General features: G+C 45.6%; 1 protein-coding gene across 1 annotated transcript; it reads left to right on the top strand.

The window, feature by feature from the left end:
- The first annotated feature begins 1,461 nt into the window (after window positions 1-1,461).
- On the top strand, window positions 1,462-19,924 carry LOC140350814 (B-cadherin-like). The gene is made up of 20 exons (XM_072436330.1): window positions 1,462-1,513; window positions 3,991-4,105; window positions 6,785-6,873; window positions 7,400-7,589; window positions 9,168-9,229; window positions 9,387-9,455; window positions 9,678-9,776; window positions 10,133-10,288; window positions 10,821-10,965; window positions 11,652-11,824; window positions 11,916-12,044; window positions 12,126-12,311; window positions 13,381-13,625; window positions 14,034-14,176; window positions 16,118-16,209; window positions 16,724-16,856; window positions 17,878-18,096; window positions 18,338-18,465; window positions 18,577-18,720; window positions 19,670-19,924. The coding sequence occupies exons 1-20, from the start codon at window positions 1,463-1,465 to the stop codon at window positions 19,922-19,924; spliced, it is 2,823 nt and encodes a 940-aa protein (XP_072292431.1). The 5' UTR covers window position 1,462.
- Window positions 19,925-21,738: the final 1,814 nt, after the last annotated feature.

Genomic DNA, 21,738 nt, shown 5'->3' with positions numbered 1-21,738 from the left:
GATGTGACAGCTTGTCGGTAATGGTAACACTTGAAGGGAGGTGCCTGCCTAGTAAGGTGTTCATTGGGTACATGTGCTATAGTGTCAGGCCATATGTTCCGCCGCCCCTGCGTTGCTTTAAGTGCCAGCGCTTTGGGCATATTGCGGCGGTCTGTAGAGGGAGGCAAAGGTGTGGTAAATGTGCAGGAGATCACGAGTATGGGAAGTGTGACGTGGGAGCAAAACTGAAGTGCTGTAACTGTGGGGAAGAACATAGCTCTGCCTACGGGGGATGCAGGTTTAGCAAAAGAGCTGCTGAGGTGCAGAAAATAAAGGTCTCTCAAGGTATATCCTATGCAGATGCAGTCAAGAAAGTTTCAAGTAACGAGTTTAGAGTAAATACAGAGAGAGGAGCCAGCGCTGCTCCCAGCCAGGGCGAAATGAGAAAGACAGCGTGGCTCCCAAGAAGTGTGAAGGTTTCAAGAGTGGAGGTCCCAAGTGTGCAGGTTCCAGAATTAATGAGAATACCCTGGTTGTGGATAGAGAGGATTTTGTACTCTTTATGGTGGATGTTGTAAACTGTGCTGCTCAGACTCAAAGCAGAACTGAAAGGATCAGGATCATTGCTAAAGCTGCAGGGAGATTCCTTGGAACAAAGGAGCTTGATTGGGCAGATATAGAAAACAGGCTAAAGGCTCTAAATGGGAGTCGGAGTGATGGGGGTCTGCTTGTGGGGAGTCAGAGTGATCAGAGTGACGAGATGGGGGTGGGGGTGGTCTCCTGTCCTCGCCCAGTCTCGTAGACGCACGGCTACCAAGCGGCGACATCAGTGGACATATTAAAGCCTATAGAATGAAGCCTAAAGAATAAAGCTGTACGGTGGAAGCACCGAACGTCAAAGAAGGAGAGGAAGATGAAGAAGAGTCTCCCTGGAATAGAGCCGGTTGGTCTCTGAAACAACAACTATTCTAGTCACAAAGACATATCATGACCTCATGGGCTTTGTAACACCAAAGCAATGGAAGGAGTACTTTTACGGACTACGACAGAGTCTGAGGACTACGACAAAGTCTGAGGAATAAAGTCTGGCGGTAATGCAACACTTGGATGCCAACCGCCATAAAACAACAACAACAACAACAACGGACTACGACAGAGTCTGAGGACAAAGCACTGGAAGTCAAGGCACTGGAAGAAGAACTTTTAGGACTACGACAAAGTCTAAGGAATAAAGTCTGGCGGTAATGCAACACTCGGATGTCAACCGCCATAAAACAACAACAACAACAACAACAACAACACTTGGATGCCAACCGCCATAAAACCACAACAACAACAACAACAACTAAAGTCTGGTGGTAATTCAACACTTGGATGCCAACCGCCATAAAACAACACCAACACCACCAACACCAACACCACCAACAACAACAACTACTTGGATACCTGCCGCCATAAAACACCAAAGAAGAAGACGACTCCGATGGGGACGGCCACGTTTGCGGCGTTGGGCGCTTTGCTCATCGTGTTACAGGTGAGATTAGTTTGTTTGAGTCGAACGCTTTCTGTCGCATTATTCTTTAGTCAGTAAAACACCCGGTGAAGTGGATTCACTGCGAACTGTCATTGATTTTGTGTCAAATGACACGTGGTGTCTCGTGAAACCCGTGGTAAATCAACTTCAGGAAGTCTAAAGATACAAATTCTAAAGTTTCATTGATCCTGCCCAACAAATAATTGTATATTGCGACATTATGTACATTTTACGTCGTCGCGTCAACAAAGGGTACAAGAGTTGAAAAAATGCTTGATTTTTCTTTATTTCATTCAATTAATTAATTACAACTCTCAACAATTGGAATATTCAATTTCCTGGACTATTTTGATTGTGCTTTTGCCAACTAATTTATCCCTCAAAAAATATCATTTTGCTCGTATTTCTACACGATTTATTTTGACACAAGTTCACAGCAACTACTTTAGTGCTTCACAACAGCTTTTTCCTCTGGTTTGTGTGACTTCTCATCAAGTCCCGGAGCTAAATGGCTAATTACTGTATCAAAATGCGGTTCCGACTCGAGTTAGCTGAAGTTTTCATGTAATAGTGCTGCGCGGGCGTGACCTCAGAATATTAATGAGCACTACAAATGTCCTGTATGTTAGTCAAACACTTTCATATTACATGGGAAAATGGCAGAACAACAGCGACTATGACAGGAAATCGCCATCAAAGAAGATGACGTCCCAGGAGTGAAGCTGAAACAGCATAAAGTAGAAGAACATTCTGTATTAGTTGAAGCGATGTTTACGGTGCAGAGGACGTCGTATTAGCAGAAAGAAGGCACAACTTGTAGAAAGGTACGTCCGGGCTTTCAGCGTCTTCATCTAGACTCTTCTCTCTCTCCTCGGTTCACAACAAGTCCGAGTTTTGAACATTATGACATGCCATTTGTAAGTGTCTACGCGCCTAAATAAAACTCATGTTAATTCTACAGCGTGAGCGGAACACGATAAACGTGATACATTCGGAGCTCCAGCGCAGGCCGCGGTGCGTGACAGCCTGCGTGCCCAGGTTCGCTTACCTATGCGGGGCAGAAGAGTCCACTCCGTCCACGGAGTGATCCAAGACTCGGTCCCGGTAAAACAAAGCCCATAGTCCAACAATCGGGAAGAAGTGCATTTCTCCCAAACCAGTGATTTGTCCCGGTTTTGCACAGGCTTCGTCCCGTGTGACCAGCTCTTAACCAGGACTAAACCAGGTCTAAACCAGGTCTAAAACAGGTCTAAACCAGGTCTAAACCAGGACTAAACCAGGTCTTAACCAGGTCCAAACTAGGACTGAACCAGGACTGAACCAGGTCTTTACCAGGACTAAACCAGGTCTTAACCAGGTCCAAACTAGGACTGAACCAGGACTGAACCAGGTCTTTACCAGGACTAAACCAGGTCTTAACCAGGTCCAAACCAGGACTAAACCAGGACTAAACCAGGTCTTAACCAGGTCTTAAATAGGTCCAAACCAGGACTAAACCAGGACTAAACCAGGTCTTAACCAGGTCCGAACCAGGACTGAACCAGGTCTTTACCAGGACTAAACCAGGTCTAAACCAGGTCTAAACCAGGACTTAACCAGGTCCAAACCAGGACTAAACCAGGACTAAACGAGGACTAAACCAGGTCTAAACCAGGACTAAACTCTGGGTCGAAAATGTCATGGAATGAGACATACACCAATGCTATTCCTTAACACATAGAGAAAACAATTCAACTTAGAATATGAAACGACACAGAAATATCAGATGTTTGTGTGGCAAGCTTGGGAGAAAACGCCGGGACGGGTTCACGCAGGCTGTTGTAAGCAGCCTACGTGACCCTCCTGCGTCTCACCCCGTTTTTTTCTCATGGAGGTTGTTTTTATTAGATATTCTGGAATAGGCGGGTCACATTTCTCATTGGTCAGCTTCACATCAAGGCACTTGTCTTTTACAACAGTTGGTATTTTTCCGTAGAGAGGGGGTGCAACTCCCCCCCTGGGGTGTTACCCAAACTCCCCTGAGTAAACATTCCGTTGCTCCATCTTTAGACCCCTTCACAAACAAATGCTGTCACACACCCGTTTTTCTCTTAGACTAATGATGCAGATAATATATCACTATTATGCAGATAAAATACATCACAGAAATATAATCATATATTCACATTTTATCACAATAATACTCCTCAAAATAATGGTGCTTGTTTTCAAAACAACGTTCATGACATTATCTCATTGTGTATTTTGCCATCACAGTGAATATTTGTGTATTTTGTAATTGTGACATCTTCACATTTAGACGTGGGAAACTGGTTCATGCAAAACACGGTTCTGGTGATTAAAGTGTGTTTTGTAAAATGTGTTAGTTCTTCCTCACAGTTTTGCTGATTCCACATGAATGTTTTTATGATCTGAGTTGCAGTGATATTTCCATATTGATCTCAGACTAAAGGTCTAAAGTCTTTGTTCTCTTGCAGACCTCATGCTCGCTCTCCACAGACGCTCCATCATGTTCTCCTGGTTTCTCCTCTGACTCGTTCCTCTTCAGAGTCGACAGAAGGCGGCTCCACTCCGGCATGAGGCTCGGCAAAGGTACAACACCTTTATCCTGCCGCTCTTTTCCCAAAGGGTTCAGCTCCTTTGTGGAAGGTGGATAAATAAATGTGAAAGAAACAGTCAGAATATGTTCAAATATTTACTTTCATGATTTCACTTTATTTAGTTTTGAACATCTGGTAAAAGACGAAAAGCACAGATCAGTGCCCGCCAGACGTTTTAATCTGGCCCGCCGAACATTTCAAATGTATATTAAAAAAAAGAAGAAAAAAAAGTTTTTTTTATATTTTTTTAAAAATCGATTCATAGAACCGTAGTTACATCCGTAACCGTTTTTATCGCTAGAAAACTACGCGTCCCACAATGCCGCCGGTGGCCGCCCCTCCCCCACGGGGCTCTGCTGCACTGCTGTGTGAGCTGCTGAGGTAGAAGTGCACTTTTGAGTAGAAGTTTAGTGGTGAGTCAGTTCAGGTGTACAGATAAATACACAGACGTGGAAATGTTAGTTAGTACATTTAAAAGTTTTTTTAGATCTTGAGAAGTTTATTTTGTTATAAAGTCAAATGTTTATCTCTGTGTAGATCAACTCTGAAGTTGTAATGCACATAAACTGAAGCACAGTATTGGTGTAATTAGGCCCGAGCCGAAGGACAAGTATCGTCCCGGCGAGGGACTTATTATAATTGGTACCGGGGCTGGAAAACTGCAAAAATCGAGTACTAAACAAAGATGGATATGCTCGTGGGTGATATCGAAAATTAGAACTCAGTGAGTTCTAATTTAGAACTCTAAATTCTAATTTTGAGTGAAGGTTTCGTGAAAAAATATTAAAAGACGGCTCAGTAGCGCCACCTCAAAAATCAAATAACATGGGGCCAATGGGAGCCCGACGCCAAAAAAAGTGGCCGTAAAAATATGACGCTCACTCCCAAAAATATTTCATGGGAGGACATGTAAAAAATAATATTATGACATAATATTAAGTCATACAGGAAGTCGGCTATATTGGATAAACTCGGCGCTGACAAATGTGCACCTCGTCGTACATTTGGCATTTTCTCTTACAGTTTTGATCAAAATCACTTCAACCTTTGCCACAAGACACAAAACCCATGAGCAAAGTAGTGAATTCTGAAGCTGATACGTATTATGGTATGGTCATCATGAATTTTAAACAAAATTGCGATTTATGGAAATTTAAAAAAAATTCTACATTTCTTACACATTTTATGGGGGGAAAGTTTTGACGTAGCGTTTGTGGGGATTTTAAAGTTGAACGCAGTAATGTGCAAATGTAGTGGCTAGCTAATAAAATGGCTCTCTAGCGCCCTCTCCAAATTTGACTTTTAAAAATTCATAAAAGACCATTTATGTGTTGTAGACAGCTGAAAATATTTATAAGGATTGAATGTGTAACTGGGCACAATGTGACAAAATTACGTGACTCTAGCTTGAGATTTTATACGACAAAACAATTACAGAAAAAAGAGTTTCCATTATTATTATTTATTTATTTTTCCTCCCACAAATCACCTCAATTTTGACGCCCTGAAAATTAACGAAAACGAAATTTTTTTTAACAAACAATTCAGGATCGTAAAAAAATTGTTATTTTGTGCGTAAAATTTTTTTAATAGCAAAATAACTCGCTAGCGCCATCTACACTGATGGGGATATTTTGTCTTAGACTTATGAAACTTGATACATACATACCTCATGTCAAGACAAGTAAAAAATTGTATTATGATCCCACCCTAAACCTCATAGGGAGTCAGCCATTGTGGGTGGAACCCAGAATTTTAACACCTCATACTTTATTTTTTCCCACTTTGGATTTTCAGTCAAAAGTCTTGAACATTTTTCAAAATGAACTTAACACATGTGTGATTAGAGGTAATTATTTTGATTTTTGATACAGTTCCAAATGTGGGCGTGGCAAGCTCGTTAACAAAAATGGCATTTTTTTGTGATAAAACTTGCGTTTCTCTGGAATGACATGTCCTATTTCCTGGTATTAAGATAAGTTTGGGGTAAAATTATGAGCTGAACAGTATGATGTATAACATATAAGTTGTAAGTTATACAGAGGCTCTACAGCGCCCCCTTGAATATTTAGAGGTCAAAAAATGTACTTAAATATAGTCAAATCAAATTTGCCATTTACCATTCTGATTGATAAAGCCAGGGATGGCATACCTCCATCAACAAGTATGTTGCCGTGGAAACCTGACAAATATTGTCATTGATTTATATGTGTTTTGGTTTACAAGCATTTTGAAAGGGATGAAAAAATGTACTTTGATGTAGACAAATTAAATTTGGCACAGACATCCTTCACAAGCAATGACCACATCTCCAGCTAAGATGCAAAGTGTTTATTCTCATAAATTAGAATGATAATTAGAAGAGGGAAGGAGGAAGGTGCACAAAGTCACAAACGCTGACGTAATTGCTTTAAAACAGCGGAGGCTATATAAAGCTATTTATTTCTTATATTTTTAATATTTTTATGTTTTACGTTATGTTCGGCCCGCAACCCAGCCTGAGCGTCAAAATTCGGCCCGCGGCCCAAATGAATTTGACACCCCTGATATAAACTCTTAGCTGTTTAAATATTGTCCATTATTGTTTGCTAAAGCCAAATTGAAATTGCACAAGAGTAATTGAAACACTTTATCGCTCGTGTCGATCCTGAAGGTTTTGTTTCTGTTCCAGTGGAGTTCAGCGACTGCTCGGATCGAAGGAGGTTCGTGTTCCACAGCGAAGACTCTGGATTTTCCGTTCAGAGCGACGGAGCGCTCACGGTGAGACAAACGCACACGTTACACCTGTGTGCGGTGACTAAAACTACAGCTTTCATTAGTGTTTGGGACATTCACCATGAAGAGAGTCAGATGCTTTTATGTCAATCCAACAGAAATGTGCAAAAACATGTTCAAACCGTATAATTGAGGACAAATGTGAAATGTCTGTAGAATAAATCAGGAAAATGCAGAAATGTGTGACTGTCGAGATGATTCTGTTCATTGACTATATCGTGTCCTTGAGTTATGTCGTTCCCATTTAGTCTGTTGTCTAGAAAAGTAAGAAAAGTGTTGACATCTGTTTATCTAACGCTGACATTCATTTATCAATCAGAAGGTTTGATCATTAACCATGAGCTCAAAAAGAGGCAGAAGCGTCTCGTGTACTGTCCAAAACTGTGATATTTATCCAACAAAACTCAACTCGACAAACTCTACGAAAGACTTGTTTTCAGTTGTCACGGTTACTCAGATGAACCTTTAACTTCATCTGGTGCTTTTGTTCCCGTCGCCCTCGAATGTCCAGGTGAAGCGACACGTGTCTCTGCACGACGGCCACAGACACTTCTCCGTCCACTCCTGGGACTCCAACGGGAACAAGTTCACCGCCCTGGTCCGAGTGCAGCACCAGGAGCGTCACCACGGCAACCAGAACCAGGAGCATCACCACGGAGATCAGCACCAGGAGCGTCACCACGGAGACCAGAACCAGGAGCGTCACCACGAAGACCAGAACCAGGAGCGTCACCACGAAGACCAGCACCAGGAGCGTCACCACGGAGACCAGCACCAGGAGCGTCACCACGGAGACCAGCACCAGGAGCGTCACCACGGCGACCAGAACCAGGAGCGTCACCACGGAGACCAGCACCAGGAGCGTCACCACGGCGACCAGAACCAGGAGCATCACCACGGAGACCAGCACCAGGAGCGTCACCACGGAGACCAGCACCAGGAGCGTCACCACGGAGACCAGAACCAGGAGCGTCACCACGAAGACCAGCACCAGGAGCGTCACCACGGAGACCAGCACCAGGAGCGTCACCACGGAGACCAGCACCAGGAGCGTCACCACGGCGACCAGAACCAGGAGCGTCACCACGAAGACCAGCACCAGGAGCGTCACCACGGAGACCAGCACCAGGAGCGTCACCACGGAGACCAGAACCAGGAGCGTCACCACGGAGACCAGAACCAGGAGCGTCACCACGGAGACCAGAACCAGGAGCGTCACCACGAAGACCAGCACCAGGAGCGTCACCACGGAGACCAGCACCAGGAGCGTCACCACGGAGACCAGCACCAGGAGCGTCACCACGGCGACCAGAACCAGGAGCGTCACCACGAAGACCAGCACCAGGAGCGTCACCACGGAGACCAGCACCAGGAGCGTCACCACGGAGACCAGCACCAGGAGCGTCACCACGGCGACCAGAACCAGGAGCATCACCACGGAGACCAGCACCAGGAGCGTCACCACGGAGACCAGCACCAGGAGCATCACCACGGAGACCAGCACCAGGAGCGTCACCACGGAGACCAGCACCAGGAGCGTCACCACGGAGACCAGCACCAGGAGCGTCACCACGGAGACCAGAACCAGGAGCGTCACCACGGAGACCAGAACCAGGAGCGTCACCACGGAGACCAGCTCCAGGAGCGTCACCACGGAGACCAGAACCAGGAGCGTCACCACGGAGACCAGAACCAGGAGCGTCACCACGGAGACCAGAACCAGGAGCGTCACCACGGAGACCAGAACCAGGAGCGTCACCACGAAGACCAGCACCAGGAGCGTCACCACGGAGACCAGCACCAGGAGCGTCACCACGGAGACCAGCACCAGGAGCGTCACCACGGCGACCAGAACCAGGAGCGTCACCACGAAGACCAGCACCAGGAGCGTCACCACGGAGACCAGCACCAGGAGCGTCACCACGGAGACCAGCACCAGGAGCGTCACCACGGCGACCAGAACCAGGAGCATCACCACGGAGACCAGCACCAGGAGCGTCACCACGGAGACCAGCACCAGGAGCATCACCACGGAGACCAGCACCAGGAGCGTCACCACGGAGACCAGCACCAGGAGCGTCACCACGGAGACCAGCACCAGGAGCGTCACCACGGAGACCAGAACCAGGAGCGTCACCACGGAGACCAGAACCAGGAGCGTCACCACGGAGACCAGCTCCAGGAGCGTCACCACGGAGACCAGAACCAGGAGCGTCACCACGGAGACCAGCTCCAGGAGCGTCACCAGGGAGACCAGCTCCAGGAGCGTCACCAGGGAGACCAGCACCAGGAGCGTCACCAGGGAAACCACGAGAAGCACCACACCCACGGACAAACGGAGGTAGATCTGTTTCTTTTCTTCTTTGTCAAATAGATTTCTCCTCAACTCTTGGTGCAGCGCTGCCCCCTACTGGCATGTATGCAGTAGTTTGTGTATATTTCTTTTCTACTCTTTCTCCTTTTGACAAACGTCTTCAAATGTTTGTCTTTCTGTTCAGACTCCGCCCGTCGCTCAGGTTCTTGTTCAAGACGTTTCCAGTCGCCAGAAACGAGAAGCTACAAGAAACGTAAGAAACCAGGATCATCTGGACCGATCATCATAGGTCACATCAGGCTTTAGGACATCTGGACCGGGACTAGACCGGACTCTGGACCGGGACTAGACCGGACTCTGGACCGGGACTAGACCGGACTCTGGACCGGGACTAGACCGGACTCTGGACCGGGACTAGACCGGACTCTGGACCGGGGCCTGTATTAAACATTAAAGTTGTGTTGGTGCGTTTCAGGAGGAGTCTTTCCCTAAAGACCTGAAGAGGAAGAGGCCTATTGTTATAGAATTCCCTGAAAACGAAGAAGGTCCTTTCCCAAAGACAGTTGGGATTCGGGTGAGAAACTTCACAAAGGCCCAAACAAAGACCGTTGTATCATTAAATCTAAATGTCAATTGTAATTAAAACACTTCATAAATATTCTATAAACATTCAGTTTAGAGCTCTAAAATCTGTCTCAATCAAAGTGAAATGTAATGAATATTAAACACATTATTTTCAGTTCTCAAACAAAAGCAGAAGTACTAAAAAGCATGTTTGAAGAAGAACAATAACTCATGTGTAATATGTAGGAGAGTATTTAACCCTTTTACAGTAACAGCGCCACCTATGGAGTGTTTGCAGGAGTGTTAATCGTCCTCTTGAGCAGAAAGAGCAGCAGAAACTTGAACTGGATGTAAATGTGTTTTTAGATCGAATCCCCCAAAGGCAAAGCTGGTGGGTTTCACTACAGCATCACGGGCCCCGGGGCCGATCAGCCTCCTGAGGGACTCTTCACTATGGACAAGACCTCTGGGAGGATTTATGTGACACAGCCTCTGGACAGAGAAGCCACTGACCACTACATTGTGAGTCTCCCCGCCTAAGGCCCAAAGTCACCCGTGACCCTGAAAGGGAACAAGCGGTAGAAAATAATGAATGAATGAATATTTGACTGTTGTAAAAAGCCCCAATATTTCTTATGACTAAATCATTGATTTGAACACTTTAAATTGAGGCCGACAAACGGAGTCAAAATCTTTCTCAGCGTCCAGACTTATTATTACTGCCATGTTTTGTTTTTTAGATCTGGCTGGTTAAGTGTATATATCATTCTGTTAATAAATCCTGTCTGATCATTGTGAATCAGTCAAAATGTCTTTCATAAGCTCTATTTAAATACATAAAACATGTCAAATGACTCAAAGTGTTGACTTCATTCTGTGGTTTTCATATTTTGTGAAATTCTGAGGTTAATCCCAGTTTCTCCAGTGAAATGACTTTATGTTCCACTCAAAACTTTCCTGAAGTACAGACTTTAGAATGCTTTTTGGAAATGGCTCATGTGGAAGAGTTGACTTTCCTTTCATGTTTAGTATTAACACTTTGTCCTTTTCTCAGCTCATGGTTCATGCTGTTGCTGAAGGCTCCGGTCAGGATGAAGAACTCGAGGAGATTAAATTAATTGTGATCGACATGAACGACAACCGGCCGGTCTTTACCAACGACACGTACTTTGGCGAAGTGGCAGAGTCGTCACCTCTCAGTAATGATCACCTCTGTTCATTATGCACCTTTATGTAACGCACACGCAGCTCATTCAACTCCACACAACATGGCAAATAAAAGACACTTCCAAATGATACTAATGCACACCAGGTCTAAATAATCCTCCCATTTACTCCAGAGTCGCTCAAATTGGTCCATTTTCCGTTTGCCAGTGATGTCGGTCCAGTTTGTGTCATCTATTGTTTGTGATTGTGTTTTCCCTGCTCCCAGCAATATATTCCAAAGGTATCCATTGATTGTGTCCATGATCGGAGTTTTGAGTTCCAAATGCATAGTTCTGAAATTGAGAGTGACGTGTGATTGACATGTGTCCAGTTTTCATATTTTACAAGAATAATGACTGTTGGGATCTGCTGCCTGTCCGGTCCATGGCTTTTTCTGTGTGCGGGTTTTACATCCAAACACTGATCCGTCTGGGCCAATTCACTGGTCCACATTTACTTGTAAACCTTTTTCTTTTTTAAATAAAAGCCTATCCCTAACCCTAAAAAATAAATAAAAAATACAATTAAAAATAAAATAGAATAAATAAACTTAAAATTAGAATTAAATTAGAATTAAATTTTAATTAAATTAAAAAACATACAATTAAAATAAAATAAACATAAAATATGAATAAATACAAATAGATAAATACATTTTACTCTGCATTTTCTTCTTTAGATTATAACATCCTGCAGGTGACAGCGACCGACGCAGATGAGGAGGGGACGACTAACACTCTTATTCAGTTCAAGATCCTGGACCAGGAGCCAAAGACTCCCTCATCCGACATGTTCACCATCAACCCCGTCAACGGCTTCATCCGAGTGAACGCTCAAGGCCTGGACAAAGAGGTGTGTTTCAATCTAAAGGTCTCACTTGCTTTACTCTGCCGCGTCTGCCCTGTGGCTGTGGCCTCAAGTCTGTGGATCTGGTCTGTTACAGAAGAACACAAAGTACACTCTGGAGATCCAGGCGGCCGACATGGAAGGAAATGGACTCACCGGGAAAACTAAAGTCATTCTGACCGTAACCGACAGCAACAACAACGCCCCGGCCTACGAGCAAACGCAGGTGAGGGCGGGGTTTAGACCTGGTTCAGTCCTGGTTTGTGTTTTTGGTTCGGTCCTGGTCTTATTCTCTCCATTTCTTCAGTACACGGCCACAGTCGCTGAGAATAAGAAAGACACTATGGTGGTGAAGATGCTGGTGACGGACAAGGACGACGCCCACACGCCGGCCTGGAACGCCAAATTCACCATCGTCGACGGCGACGTAAATGGGCTGTTCTTCGTGGAAACCGGCCCCAACAAACAGGAGGGAATCATCTCCACTGCAAAGGTACAAAAGACTCATATTGTGGTGATGGTAATCGTTCTGTGGATTGTACAAACAAAAAGGCCAAAATATTAAAGTATAAACTTTAGTATTTCATCAATATTTCCCTCTAGAAGACTTCAGACTGAACAATATTCCAACCCATACTTGGTTAAAATGTTCTGCCCCTCTTCTTTATACAAGTTTCACCTAATTTGAGCTGGAACAAATGCCCAAGGAAGAGATTTGTTAGGTCTGTATAAACCTATCTGGTGTGTGTAGCCAGGGCCTCATTGGCTCCGTTTGATCAGGACGCCAACATTTTACTTTGTGCTACATTTTTCAAAAACAAAAAAGTAAAAAATCCCCCAAGAAAACCAAAACAGACACATGAAAATGTTTGAATCTGTAGGAGCCGCTTCTTCACTTTGAGCAGTTTTGGACCAACATGTCAGACTTTAACAATTTACTCAGCACTACTTCCTGTATTTAAAAAAAATCCAACCTCTTTGATGGGATAGTACCTGTGGTGATTTATCATAATTTACACAGGGAGTAATAATTGGCTAAACATGAAGTGTTCCCTTTAATGACGTGATCACCATTTTCCCTCAAAGAGGAACTGGCAAATATTTATCCCAGTGAAGCACAAAACAGACTTGAGTCTCGCGCTGCAGCTTCAGCTTCTGACACGAGCGACACCACATGACACAGATGTGTTGGTCACGTGACTGTGACACACAGAGTGACACAGCCCGACACAAGCGTCACTTTCAGAGCTCAACTCGTTTGGCTCATCACTACTGAGTGGCTCTGATCCACAAACATGGCCACATTAGCATGTCAGAGGAAAGCTAGCTTTTTTACTCGTCTATAGAATTCACACTCCCTTGTCAGGAGTTGACTTTTGTCCCTCTACTGGCTGCACCTCCATACACGCCGTAGTCATTTAACGCTTTTTAACACTTTTCTTACGTTCTAAAACATGAGATGCCAAAGTAGTGTCATTGGAGTATTTTTAAAGACGACTGATACAAAGCATCAGATTTGTCTTTTCCTGACTTAAATAAACCTGTGCCTCGCTCCGTCCCAGGGCCTGGACTTCGAGGAGAGTCAGACTCACACTCTGCTGGTCGCCGTGGAGAATGAGGTGCCCTTCGCCATTAAGCTGCCCACCGCCACGGCAACCGTCGTTGTCACAGTTGCGGATGTAAACGAAGCACCCATCTTCAAACCCACCGTAAAGCAGGTCTCCAAACGCGAGGACCTGGATTTGGAATCTGAGGTGGTCCAGTACACGGCCTACGACCCCGACACGGCCCGCAACCAGAAAGTCATGTGAGTGTCCCGGGAAGCAGTCTCGGGAGGGGTTTGTGGGAGGGGTTTGTGGTAGCAGTCTCGGGAGGGGTTTGTGGGAGGGGTTTGTGGTATCAGTCTCGGGAGGGGTTTGTGGGAAGCGTCTCGGGAGGGGTTTGTGGTAGGGGTTTGCAGTAGCGGTCTCTGGAGGTTTTTTTTGGAGAGGTTTGTAGGATGGGTTTGTGGGAGGCGTCTCAGGAGGGGTGTGTGGGAGGGGTTTGAGGGAGGGGTTTGTGGGAGGGGTTTGTGGGAGGGGTTTGTGGGATTGGTTTGTGGGAGGGGTTTGTGGGAGGCGTCTCGGGAGGGGTTTATGGGAGGGGTTTGTAGGAGGGGTTTGTGGGAGGGGTTTGCGGGAGGCGTGTCAGGTGATCCCTCATGTTTGTGTCTCAGGTATCGTATCGTGAGCGACCCGGCCGGCTGGCTCAACGTGGCCAAAGACACTGGACTGGTCACAGTGAAGTCGCCGATGGACCGAGAGTCTGTGTTTGTGAAGAACGACATTTATACAGCTCTGATCGGCGCCTACGACAACGGTGCAAACCACGCTAATAATCACTCCTCCTGCAGCTTTTACAGCATCGTCACGGCAGCTTCAACAACAACCAAAATATCGTCATGACAACATCAATAATATTGTGGGCTTTATATTACAAGCTTCTCTAGACCATGATCTTTGTACATTTGATAATGTTACTATCATACCGAAACAACCGTATTTTCCGGACTATAAGTCGCACCAGCCAAAAAATGCATAAGAAGAAGGAGAAGAAAAAAATCTATATAAGTCGCATTTTGGGGGAAATTTATTTGATAAAATCCAATACCAAAAGCAGACATTTCATCTTGAAATGCATTAAAATAAATAACACATTAAAGAACATGGTGAATAGGTGTACGTATGCTAACGCTAACACTTTCAGCTACATGAGGCACAGACAGAACTGTGGTAAGTGTCTGGTATGTTAACGTATCATATGAACAGTTATTCAGATAACTATAGCATAAAGAACATGCTAACAAGTTTACCAAAGCATCAGTTTTACCCCAAATCACTAAATCCATGTAATTCTTCTTCCTCTGTGACACTTAAGATAAGATAATCCTTTAATGTCCACACATGGCTAATTTCATTGTTACAACGCAGTAGATACAGAAGGAAAGGACAGATTATAGGATGTTTCAAAAAACTCTCTTAATTCAAGAACTCTTATGAACAAAACATAAAACTCTTAGTAACAAAACTCCTCTCATATCTTAATAGGGAATGGAGGGGGAAAAATAATTTAAAAAATAGATAAAGTCTCTCACTGAAGCTGCTCTCCAGAGTGGACAGAGTGTCCTGCAGGGGGCGACACTCATGGTCCAGAGCACAGCCCATGACGGAGCTTTGTCCAGCCTCCTCCTCTCCCTCTCTGTGATGCTGCTGCTCCAGCAGGCCACACCTACAGGAGCTGATGCCACCACAGAGTCAGAGAAGGTCTTCAGGAGTGGCCCTGTCACTCCAAAAGACCTGAGTCTCCTCAGGAGGTAGAGCCGACTCTGGCTCTTCCTGTACAGTGCGTCTGTGTTATGAGTCCAGTCCAGTTTGTGGTTCAGATGAACACCCAGGTACTTGTATGAGTCCACTCTCTCAATGTCCCGTCCCTGGATGTTCACTGGTGAGGGGGCAGTGGGGTGGCGTCTGCGGAAGTCCACCACCATCTCCTTGGTCTTCCCCGCGTTGATGAGGAGGTGGTTCCGCTGACACCAGTCCACAAAGTCCTGCGCCAGTCCTCTGTACTCCGCATCATCGTCGTCCGTGATGAGTCCGATGATGGCAGAGTCGTCAGAGAACTTCTGCAGGACAGTGTCACAAACTGGGGTCGGTCTGTGAGGTAGTCCAGGATCCACTCTGCCAGGTCATACTCCACACCAGCCGTCTCCAGCTTGTCCCTCAGGAGCTGATGGTGTTGAAGGCGCTGGAAAGATCAAAGAACAGGATCCTCACAGAGCTGCCAGGCTTTTCCAGGTGAGAGAGAGAGAGGTGCAGCAGGGAGATGACGGCGTCCTCCACTCCGATGCCAGACCGATATGCAAACTGCAACTGGTCCATGGCTGGGCTCACGGTGGAGCGGAGGTGGCCCAGGACCAGCCGCTCCAGTGTCTTCATCAGGTGGGACGTGAGGGCCACTGGCCTGAAGCTGTTGAGGTTGAGACACTTCTAAATAACTCCACAAACTCTGGAGGTAGAGGAAGTGCAGATTATTCTTCTGCGTCGCTTAGAGCCTAGAGCGCTCTTGTGGTTGCCAGTGTGAAAATAACGAATAATATGGAGTATAAGTCGCACCCCGGCCAAAACTATGAAAAAAGGTGTGATTTATAGTCTGGAAAATACGGTAATATTAGATCATCTTCTAATCCTGTTGTCCTTGATGTGAACTGGAGCGTTTCTGGATAAAGTCTTAAGTTGTTGTCCCTCCTCCTCTTTTCTCCAGACGAGGTTCCGGCCACAGGAACAGGAACTCTGCAGATAAAGCTGGAGGATGTGAACGACAACGCCCCGTCCATCGATGACCGCGACATCAAGGTCAGCACTAACTGATTATTATTTCATAACCCTTGGTCCAGAGAATAAGCCTGTGATTTTGGGCGCTGAATTGTGAATTTAAAGACAATCTGTTACCTTGATTGGCTCAAATTGAAATGGTTTCTGTCTTGGCGTTTCCTCAGAAATTAAGCTCGTCTGACTTGGTCGTTCTAATGTGTTTGTGGGTGTAATCCCTCATTCGTCCAGGAAGGGTCGATTGTAGAAAAATATTCAGTTGTTTTATCTGAACGTTTCAACTCTCATCTAAGAGTCATTCTGCAAATCAGGAGCGGGAACTCAGATATTTATTTGAAAGGTGTTATTGGCATCAACAGAAACTAAACCTCTTTGTTTTCTATCAAACAAGGCTCTTTGTTTCCCGTCAGTCCTTAAAAAGGCTTTCAGCTTCTATTGTCCCAGACTAAATGCAAATGTTTGGACGTAGCAGCTTCAGTCGCTCTAAAGTGTTTCCTGTGTTTCTCCTGTGTGTTTCCTGTGTGTTGTCTCTGCTCAGGTGTGTAACAAAGAACCAGTGCCTCACCTGCTGAGCGTCACCGACAAAGACGGGCCGGGCTTTTCTGCCCCGTTCAGAGTCGAACTGCAAGGATTGTCCATGGCCAACTGGACCGCACACATGACTGACAACAGTGAGTGACACACGACACGCGCCACACACACACACGCACGCACGCGCGCACGCACACACGCACACACGTGCACCATGGGCGGAGCCAGGCCCTGTGTTTGCGGCTTGAGCCCTGGAGCTTTGTTCAAAAGCCTGTGGCGCTACAGGTAGAGCATCGGGTTGGGATGCAGGGCACCAGGGTTCAAATCCAGCAGAGGCTCAATTCTCTTTACCCGTTGCATTGGTTATTTTTGTTGAACTGATGTATGATTTGCTGCTTGTAGAAAGTGGGCGGGAGCGTAGAAAGTGCCCAGTGTTTACAGCACGTCATGCAATCTGACCAATTTGGCCTTTTCTACATCATTTAACTGAGGTTTTGCAAAAAGTGAAGGGCATAAATAAGAGCATTCAGAACATGTGCTGAAAAACAAAGATTATCTAACGTAGAAGAGACAACAGCACATGATTGTTCAAACCATGAAGTCATTGTGGTTGTAGCAGTGGCTCAGGTTTTATTCCTCTACAAAGCTAAAGCAGAGAAACTACAGGACAAACAGCTCATGAGGAAGCTGTCTGCTAAAGGTAAGACTGACTTTTACTTTTTATAAAGATCAACATAATTCTAAAACAGTCATTTATTAACTGAGGGCCTATTCGCCTAGACAGCATAGCATGAGTCTGTGGTCATTAGTGTTGTGAGTTCAAGCCCAGTCAGGGGCATGCTTTTCATATTTGTTTTGTCACTGATTGTTTTAAAGAACACCAAGATGTACAATTTCTTGAATAACTAAATGTCACCTCTGCTGTTCTGTTCAACGTGTTGTGGAGGGAGGAGCTCTCTCAGAAGTCTGTCTTTGCCTTTGGAGGGCTACTGTCTGTAACTGCACTAAAACCACATCATATTGGCCAGAATGAACCCCCTCCCTGTCTTTTTGGGCTAAGCCCCGGATGTTTAGAATGTCTGGCTCCGCCTCTGGCGTGCACACATGAACGACAACAGTGCAATAAACTTGTAATAGTCTGATAAACCCGTTCCTCCTCAGACTCTGGGATCGTCCTGTTCCTGACCACAGACCTGGACCCGGGCTTCTACGACGTGCAGCTGCAGGTGTATGACGCTGAGGGTGAGAACCAACTGTCCACGGTCAAGGCCCAGGTCTGCTCCTGCAAAGGTCCAGACGTGATGTGTGAAGGCCGAGCTGCAGGAGGACCACCTCTGCCCATTCTCCTGGGGGTGCTGGCCGGGATCATGCTCCTGCTCAGTGAGTTCACTTTACACTCATCCATGTTCTACCACCAGGGACTTTGGGCCTGAGGCGGGTTCACCCTGGACAGGGGCAGGCGTCGGGTGAACAGGGCAGAGCTAATGATCTACATTACTATATATTATCATATTATATATCCTGCTTTAGGATCGTCCGTGACATAAAGTGAACTTCGACATGTCAGTTCAGATGGTTCAGGGTTACTGCAGCTTCACTTTTACCTGACTTTTGGTTTCAGTGATGGTTCTGCTGCCGCTGCTCTTCGCTCGACATAAACAAGAGGATCAGATAGAACCTCTGCTTCAAGAAGACGACAGAGACATTATCTACTACTACAACGAGCAGGGCGGAGGAGAAGACGAGCAGGTGCTGAAACCACTACTATTCACACTACATCTCCTACACCTCCTACACCTCCCTTATCTCTCCCCTCTGGTCCTACTCTGTGTCTGGTCTAAACTCGATTGTCTCCCTCAGATCTTCGATCTGAGCGTTCTCCAACGCGCCCTGGATGACAGACCTGAAGTCTTCAGAAACAACGTGGCTCCAAACTTGTTGCCCGCTCCGCAGTTTCGCCCTCGACCAGCCAATCCCGACGAGATCGGGAACTTCATCGATGAAGTAAGACGCACAAACGTTCAGTCACGACACATCCTCGTTTGTTTAACCACCGTTTCATCTACAGAAAAGTATCGAGAGGAAACGTTTTGTGTCAGAAATGCATCAAAATATGAATCAATTATTTGCACTCGCACAATATTTTAGTCGTTAGTTCAATGGTCAGTGTTTAATTTTGAGGTGGTCGACAGTCAAATGAGCATTATTATTAATCTGTGTAATTCCCTCTGAAGCCAGTAGATGGAGCGAAAACTCTGGTCATCTCCTGGGAAAAGGCAAAGATGCATCTCCTTCATCCCTTTTATCTCCCTTTTATCTCCCTCACCTCCCTTATCTCTCCCCTCTGGTCCTACTGTGCGTCTGGTCTAAACTCGATTATCTCCCTCAGACTTTGGACCTGAGCATTCTCCACCGCGCCCTGGATGACAGACCTGAAGTCTTCAGAAAAGACGTGGCTCCAAACTTCTTGCCCGCTCTGCAGTTTCGCCCTCGACCAGCCAATCCCAACGAGATCGGAAACTTCATCGATGACGTAAGACGCACAAACGTTCAGTCACGACACATCCTCGTTTGTTAAACCACCGTTTCATCCACAGAAAAGTATCGAGAGGAAAACGTTTTGTGTCAGAAATGCATCAAAATATGAATCATTACTCGCACTTGCACAATATTTTAGTCGTCAGTTCAATGGTCAGTGTTTAATTTTTAAGGTGGTCGAAAGTCAAATGAACATTATTATTAATCTGTGTAATTCCCTCTGAAGCCAGTAGATGGAGCAAAAACTCTGGCAGTCTCCTGGGAAACGGCAAAGATACATTTCCTCCATTTCCTCCATCTCTTCCATCTCCTCCATCTCCTCCATCTCCTCCCGCATCTTAAACTCGAGCTGCCAAACTAAAGTCCCTCAGGAGCAGGTTTACAGAACACTAACGATCTCGCTCTGTCCCTGTAGAAGCTGAAGGTGGCGGACAACGACTTGACGGTGACGCCCAACGACTTGCTGCTGGTGTTCAACGACGAGGGCGATGGCTCGGATGTCGGCTCGCTCTCGTCGCTCAACTCGTCCAGCTCCGGCGACCAGGACTTCCACTACCTGCACGAGTGGGGCCCGCGCTTCAAGAAGCTCGCCGACATGTTCGGAGGAAGCAACGACGATGACGACATGATCCAAGGAGGAGGCGAGGAGGAGGAGGACGACATGATCTAAGGAGGAGGCGAGGAGGAGGCAAGGAGGAGGAGGACAACATGATCAAAGGAGGAGGCGAGGAGGAGGAGGACGGCATGATCTAAGGAGGAGGCGAGGAGGAGGCAAGGAGGAGGAGGACAACATGATCCAAGGAGGAGGCGAGGAGGAGGACGACGACATGATCTAAGGAGGAGGCGAGGAGGAGGCGAGGAGGAGGACGACGACATGATCTAAGGAGGAGGCGAGGAGGAGGCAAGGAGGAGGAGGACAACATGATCCAAGGAGGAGGCGAGGAGGAGGACGACGACATGATCCAAGGAGGAGGCGAGGAGGAGGAGGACGACATGATCTAAGGAGGAGGCGAGGAGGAGGAGGACGGCATGATCTAAGGAGGAGGCGAGGAGGAGGCAAGGAGGAGGAGGACAACATGATCTAAGGAGGAGGCGAGGACGACATCCCCAACATCTCCGCCTTCTCCGTGAAAATATTTCGTTATATTTGTATAAATATTGTTTCCTGTTAATGACGAATTATTAAACCTTAAAAAAAAAGTGTTTTTATAGTAAATGTTTAGTTAAGATTGAACTTTTATTTACGATTATTGACATCAATATATAAAGACAAAACACTGGAGACATCAAGTAAATGAGAACCATCTGCAAAATATACTCAAAGTCAAAAAGTGATTGAATTCCATGTTTTTTATCTTGATTTGTGCTTTTTTAAGAATGTAAGTTTCCAGTGACGGGTAAAAAGAGTTTGACTTTCAGAGTTACTGTTTAGATGAGATATTGAGCTGAAATGCCTTATTTTTTACTCTAAAATGGTCCGGTTTATGCTCTTTTTTTGTCCTGAATAATCACTTATTATAAACGGGACCATGTTTAATTTCAGACATTATATTTACTGTTCTGAATGTGGTGGTTTTATTTTATGTCACTGGTTTTGAATCCTTTACATTAAAAATGTTTTTTGATGTTCTCTGGTCCTTTCTCTTCGACTGTTGCAAACGCTGTCCGGATTTTTGATTGTTTTTCATATACAATTATTATATTGTATATGAAAGTTTTCATATACAATATAATAAGAGTTTTTTTAACTGCAAATAAAAAGTGATGGTTATTATTTGAGAGGCGTTTGTTACTTTTATTTGTCATGGAAACGTGCCATAAAAAAAACACATCTTTGGGTGAAATTAATTTAATAAAGAGGCTGAAACAGGATGCAATGGAAACTTTTATGGCAATTACCATGTCATACCAACAGTGAAACATGGGGGTGGCAACCATGCTTTGGGGCCGTCTCTTTACAAAGGGACCAGGACGACATGAAAGAATGAATAGGGCCATGTAGTGTGAGATTTTGAGTGCAAACCTCCTTCCATCAGCAAGGGCATTGAAGATGAAACGTTGCTGGGTCTTTCAGCATGACAATGATCCCAAGCACACTGCCACGGCAACAAAGGAGTGGCTTCGTATGAAGCATTTCAAGATCCTGGAGTGGCTTAGCCAGTCTCCAGATCTCAACCCCCTAGAAAACCTTGAGGGAGTTGAAAGTCTGTGTTGCCCGCTGACAGCCCCAAAACATCACTGCTCTAGAGGAGATCTGCATGGAGGAATGGGCCAACATACCAGCAACGGTGTGTGCCAACCTTGTGAAGACAGAAAACATAATTCATATACACATATTACCTCAGATCCATGCAAACACACATTCAAACTTACATGCATGCACAGATTGTGTAAGTGAATACAAGTCTGTGCTTGCACAGGCCAGAGCACACACACTTATCCTTATATAATGCTTATACTTATATAATGCTTAAAGGCGATTTG

This window comes from Eucyclogobius newberryi, unplaced genomic scaffold, assembly GCF_026437365.1.
Source record: "Eucyclogobius newberryi isolate DKJ021-1_F unplaced genomic scaffold, fEucNew1.0.hap1 SCAF_8, whole genome shotgun sequence".
NCBI classification, from domain to species: domain Eukaryota; kingdom Metazoa; phylum Chordata; class Actinopteri; order Gobiiformes; family Gobiidae; genus Eucyclogobius; species Eucyclogobius newberryi.
The sequence above is the reverse complement of the archived record's forward strand: the minus strand, read 5'-3'. Positions and strand labels throughout refer to the sequence as shown.

Excerpts from the sequence above, each read along its gene's own strand:
- LOC140350814 (XM_072436330.1), top strand. The coding sequence starts at position 1,463 with ATGGGGACGGCCACGTTTGCGGCGTTGGGCGCTTTGCTCATCGTGTTA. Across the intron at positions 1,514-3,990 it reads CTTTGCTCATCGTGTTACAG|ACCTCATGCTCGCTCTCCAC; the intron begins GTGAGATTAGTT and ends GTTCTCTTGCAG. Across the intron at positions 9,230-9,386 it reads ACACCCACGGACAAACGGAG|ACTCCGCCCGTCGCTCAGGT; the intron begins GTAGATCTGTTT and ends CTTTCTGTTCAG.